General features: G+C 52.0%; 1 protein-coding gene across 2 annotated transcripts in view; it reads right to left on the bottom strand.

The window, feature by feature from the left end:
* The window catches only part of ANKRD33B (ankyrin repeat domain 33B), a 58,381-nt gene extending 52,821 nt beyond the window's left edge, over positions 1-5,560 (bottom strand). The window contains exon 1 of one of the 2 annotated variants that reach the window (XM_036020265.1): positions 5,030-5,560. In XM_036020265.1, the coding sequence (XP_035876158.1) occupies positions 5,030-5,395 (366 nt within the window). In that variant the 5' untranslated portion in view covers positions 5,396-5,560. The remainder of the gene's footprint in view (positions 1-5,029) is intronic. The other variant, XM_028517781.2, reaches the window with a different exon arrangement.
* Positions 5,561-6,000: the final 440 nt, after the last annotated feature.

The raw sequence follows: 6,000 nt of genomic DNA on the forward strand, positions 1-6,000 counted from the left end.
GCGGACCAAAGGGTCGCTGGTTCAATTCCCAGTCCAGGGCACATGCCTGGGTTGTGGGCCACGTCCCCAGTAGAGGGCTAGGCAACCACACACTGATGTTTCTCTCCCTCTCTTTTCTTTCCCCTCTCCACTCTAAAAATAAATAAATAAGATCTTTTTTAAAATTTTAAGAAAAAGAAAAACAGGATGTAACACAATTATAGCAGAGCTTAAAAAGAGAACTATAAAATGTCATAGATTTATTAACCTTTAGAACTTAGAAAAAATGGGACAGTTTCCTAGAAAAGTAAAGATTACCATAACAGATTCAGGAAGAAAGGGGAAAAGCTGAGCAACGCTGTAACTATTAAAAAACTACTGACCTCAGGCTCTGCTTAGGAGGCTTGAATTTTAGTAATTTGCAATTAGTTAAATAATGCTTGTAGCTTTTCCTGTAGTGTAGTCATATCTACCAGAAGTTGTCATTCAAAATAGTTTTGAATAATAGGCTGCATAGTATAGTGATATGAATGTTAGGTGAATAAATGGGATTCCAAAAAAGTTCATATACCCTATTATTATTTTAGATTTTTGTAACACCTTTCCCATTCCTTTACAAGTGTAGGATGGGAAAGAAATCGGGTGTTTGAAATCACCCCAACCACCCCGCCAAATTCCTAGCTGGCCCATGTCTCAGGTGCAGCCAGGAGGCAAAGGTGGGACACTCAGAAGCCCCTTGGAGACGCATGCTGGTTTCAGGAGCATCACGAGCAGCTTCAGGGGCATTCTAGAACCTGACTCTCTGATCTTCTAGATGCCCTCTTCTCTGAGCCCCACCTTCATCAACCAGTGATGAGGTGGACCAGTAACCCTAAAATCCCTTCCAGCTCCAAATCCAGTGACGGTGGTCCTAAACTTCTGAAACCGTCATCCACACAAACACATAAAAGGCAGAGTTTAATGTAGCCCTTTCCATCAAAATTAAAGCAGGCTTTTGGGAGCAGATGCTTATTGATGCTGTATGATTAGGACAGGAAGGATCTTTGTACCCCCTACTTGTGTACCTATCTAAAATTTTCCTTAATAAAAATAAATTTAAAATAAGTAAATAAACACTTATGGTTAGTGAATAACATCCTATACAAACAAAAGCAAATTCACACGTAAGAGGGTAAACTTGCTTCAGCAGAAGTGACATTGAACTTTACTGGCTATACTTGCTGTCTTGGAACCCTGCTCTGCCATGGAGAACGAGCCCAGGCCAGCCTGCTGGAGGATGAGAGGCTACATGGAGCAGTCACCCGAGCCAAGCCCTTCCCAGTTCCGCCATCCATAGATGACCCCAGTGGATACAAGTCCAGGATCAGCTGAGCTGGGCCACCCTTAGCAAAATGTTTGCTGCTGTATACATTTGTGAGGTTCCCGTTATTTGTTAGGCAGCATTGCTGTGGCCATAGATAACTAACACACTTGTATGGAATCCCATGGAATACTTTTTATGATAAAATGATGAATGCAGATTATACATTTGTCCAAACCCATGGAATGTACACCAAGAATGAACCACAATGCAAACTATGAACTTTGAGCGATAATGATGTGTCAGTGTATCACAGATTCATTGATAGTAATAATGTACCACTCTGAGGGGATGTGGATAATGGGAGAGGCTGTGCGTGCCTGCGGGTAGGGTATTTGGGAAACCTCTGTACTTTCCCTCAGTTTTGCTGTGAACCTAAAACTGCTCTGGGAAAATTAAGTCCCTTAAAAAAAAAACAAAAAACAGTTCTGGCTGGTGTAGCTAAGTGGATTGAGCAGGGGTCTGCAAACCAAAGGCTCACCAGTTCAATTCCCGGTCTAGGGCACATGCCTGGGTTGCAGGCCAGTTCCCCAGTAGGGGGCACGTGAGACACAATCACACATTGATATTTTTCTCCCTCTCTTTCTCCTTCCCCTCCCTCTAAAAATAAATAAATAAAATCTTCAAAAAACAAAACACATGGGCCTTTCCGTGGCTACTGGGCCCAGAGCATCCCAGACACGGTCACTAGGGGAAGAAGAGGCTGACATCTGTCAGCCTGCCCATCACAAGCCCAGGTTTTTCCAGGCTCACTCCCGCTGACACACTTCTCTGCACCAGCCTCTTGAGCCCCATTCTCCCTCCTCACCGGCTTTCCCTGTGCCTGATGGCCCTCAACATACGTGTGAAGGCATGAGGCCAGTCCTCACTTTCTGTACTAACTAGTGCACATGCAGGCCATCAGTGCTGAGGCCTGGAAAATGACAAAGGGCTGGGTGTGAACGCCAAACAACGTGCTTCTCATTTTAGGGAGAGCCAAGTCCAAAGTTTACACAACTCCTGTAACCTTCGAAAAACCACCACCGACAACAAAGCTTTTCATGTATCTGTCAAGGTAAAGGTCCCAATCAGAACGACACATCATTAAAACATGGAAGCCCCTCACACATAAGGGGAGATACCCTCCCATACTGTGTGTGTGGTGTAGACTTCGCCAGCCGACAGAGCGAATGCAGGGAGGGACCTGTGAAAAATTTCCCGGAGGCACTGGAATTTAAACAGGCCCGAGAAGAATTGCGTACATCCAGAAAGGAGCACACTATTTTAAATAATTTGGGCTTAAAATCTGGTTGAAGAGCTGTCTGACATTCCAGCTGCCCTCTGAACAATGCAGACAGCACAAACACTTCCTTGGGCTGCAGGGCCATCCCCAGAGCCGTCACCACCCTGAGGGAGAACCTCCAGAGATAGTAAGTGGAAGAGGAGAACTGAGAAAAAGAATTAAGGCAGCTTTCACTGTCCCTAATTCAGAGGGAGCAAAAACAACCACAAACCTAAAAGACAGCGAGAGCACACTTGGACTGCCGCTGGAGAATTATTTGGCACGTATTTACATGTTGCACACTAGACTACGCAATCCTTTTAGAGCAATCAACGTTTTAGAAGAAAAATTGTGTGCTGAGCCACAGCTGACATTCTACGAGTCTCAGGACCAGGAAAGAATGTATTTTCTTAAACAAATCACATCTGATCCTTAGTTAGTCCAGCCCAATGAAACGTCTGTCAGCTCAGGCAGGGCCCCCTTCTTAACTGACCAGACACCAGCAGCTTGACACATACGGCTCAGAAAAGCTGTCAAAGCCTTTAGAGACATTTTTCTTCCATGAAGCTGGCTGTGGGCTGCACCTGCGAGCTGTTCCTTCTGTAGTCGATGCAGTGAACTATCCTCCTTGTCCACCAAAGCTCTACGGCAGGGGTGTCCAACCTTTGTGGTATCTCTGGGCCAGTCGGAAGAAGAGCTGTCTTGGGCCACACATTAAATACACAAACACTAATGAAAACAAAAAGAGAATCTTATAATGTTTTAGGTAAATTTACAATTTTGTGTTGGGCCGCATTCACAGCCATCCTAGGCTGCACACGGCCTGCACGTCTCAGGTTGGACGCCCCTGCTCTAGGGCTTTCTGGGCCGTTTTTGCTGACACTAATCATGGCAACGTGCAGGCTACCCAAAGGGCTCTTGCGACAGGACCCTGCACCTGCCACTCCCTATGTCTAGATGTTCTCCCCCAGATATCTTCTCTATGTCTTTGCTCAAATGCCACCCTCAATCCCTGAACTCCTGGACGGCCCTTACTCAGCTCCAGGTGCTGCTGGCTTAGACAGGGTCAGAGGAAAGACCTCCCTAAGAAGTGCCCCTAAGAACCTGCAGGCAGTGAGTGAGCACGTTTTGTGCCCCCAAGGCTGGACAACGGCATGCTGAAACCAGTCTGTTCCCCAGTTCCCTGTTTCTCACTCAGCTACCCGAGGTCAGCCACTCATCAGCCTCCCCAGCTTAAGCTTCCACCACACCCTAACCAACGACACTGCACCTGCCTGCCACTGCCTCCAAAAGTCTCTGCTTTACCTGAGATAAACCGAAGGCACAGGGTCCCACCAGTTCCCAAGCAAAAAAAAAAAAAAAAGAAAGAAAAAGAAAGAAAGAAAAAAAAAGCACCTGTCAGCTGTGGGCTCCTGAGGAAAAGCACTTGCATTCCCGAGTTGTGCTATGCTGAGACTGCAGATATCCTTCGGGACAGGAGAAATGTGACAATCAGGTGAGACCGCTGCCTGTCCACGCAGCACAGATCAAGGAGCACTTGGCCTCTGTGGTCACTGTGATTTTTTTCCCTCCACGTGCATAATGGCTTGTGTTCTGCGAGCCAGTCCTCAAGTCTTTGCAAGCCAACTTTTTCTTTCCTTTCCTAAACGTTCCTTGCTGTCTCTGAGTCTTGGCACAACTAACCCACACATACCCCGTGCATCTTTGCCCACCCCCACCCCCACCCGCCCCATGGAGGGGGTCAGGGGAGAGCGCCAGAGAGTGCAATGGCACTGGCTCGTGGCAGTGGCCCCGGGGACACCAAGTCGGAGATGACGCTGGCTGGTTGCCCCGCGGGTCACCCGACGAAGCGGGGTGTGAGGTGGGGAGAATAAGCAGGAGATCTGGGAAGAAACTCCGGACCTGGGTGGCCCGAAGGAGCCGCTTCGATCTCTCGGATATGGAAGAGAACGCGCAGGAGTGGCAGCAGCGATGGGGGGGGGGGGGGCGGGCAGTTGGAGAGCTGGAAGGAAGGGCTTGTACCCTACAGGCGAGGAGGGTAACGGTGAGAGGGGACCCAGGCTGACACATCCCACGGAAAGGCTTCCAACCCCGGTCCAGCGCAAGCCCCAGGAAGGATTCAGGGACTGGAGGGCCCCGGGGGGGGGGGGGGGGGCGGGAAACCAGAAGGAAATGCTATGAGGACGAGGGACTAGCTGAGCCTCCCGCGGGGTTGTGAGCTCAGACAAACCAAACTCGCCCCACCCCCAGCCGGGGACAGGGCAGGACACCGGCGGCTTCACTTGTGCCTCACGCCCCAAGAGCGAGAAAAAGGCGCTCTTCGCAATGGAAAAGTCTCCGCGGGACCTGGACAAAGTCGGGATTCGCGTGGTGCGGGGAATGGAAGAGACGGCGGAGGAGACCCGAACTCTGTGGGGTCGCCTGCTTACCCGGCCATTAGGGTCGGTCTCCTGCACCTCCTCAGCGCGCGGTCCCCGCCGCACCAGTGCCTTCAGCAGCCCCACGTCGTTGGTGCAGGCGGCGCTCAGGAGGGTCGCCGCCTCCGGGACGCCCTCTGGGACTCCCTCTGGGATACTCTCCGCGCTCCTGTCGCTGTACTCCTCCTGGCTTAGGGTAGGGTAGAAGGAGTCGTCCGAGGCGATGCTGCGGGTGTCGGGCAGATGCGAGAAGTCCTCGTACTCCTCAAAGTCGGTGGGGTCTTCCCTGGCCCTCGTTTCCCGAGGTGGGGACGGAGGCTGCGGAGACACGCAGCGCGCCCCGCCGCCCTCCGGCCCGGGCCCCGCCAGCAGCACCATGCGGTCGGCCGGGGCGCGGGCCGGGGGCCAGGGCAAGAGCTGGGAGACGGGAACTCTGGAAGCCTACCGAGTCACCGCCCCGTGTCCCCTGTGATTTCAGAAGAGCAGAGATAGGCGCGCTCCAGGCTGGCGAAACAGGCGCCTGGCTGGTGCGCGTGGAGGACTACAGTAACAGGGCGCTGGAGAGAACTCCCCACCAGTGGGAGGAGCCGCAAATCCTGCCAATGGCAGCAGCGGGTGTGGGCGGGAACGGTGGGGAGGCGGGCGCAGGCCCGGGCCCCGGGTTCTTAGCCCCACGAGTGCTCAGACCCAAAAGTTCACCAAGCAGAGGCTTCTCCGCACCGCAGGGCCAGCGCAGCCGGCTGTTTTGCCCTGGAGCTGAGAAATGCGTGCGCAGACTTAGAAGCGGTAACTGAAGAACCCGAAAGCCCCTGTGGAGGGTGACAAGCAGCCCCGCCCTCGCCTCCAGCAGCCGCTGGGGTGAGGACGAAGGTAGAGATCGAGGGACATCTCCCGCGTTGCACGTTAAGAACATCCAAACCCTAGGGGCCCGCGCGCCCTGAGTGTCTTGTCTCCAGCAGAGAGTGGGAAAGTTTTCAGCGGAG

The sequence above is a fragment of the Phyllostomus discolor genome, chromosome 3, assembly GCF_004126475.2.
Source record: "Phyllostomus discolor isolate MPI-MPIP mPhyDis1 chromosome 3, mPhyDis1.pri.v3, whole genome shotgun sequence".
NCBI lineage: Eukaryota > Metazoa > Chordata > Mammalia > Chiroptera > Phyllostomidae > Phyllostomus > Phyllostomus discolor.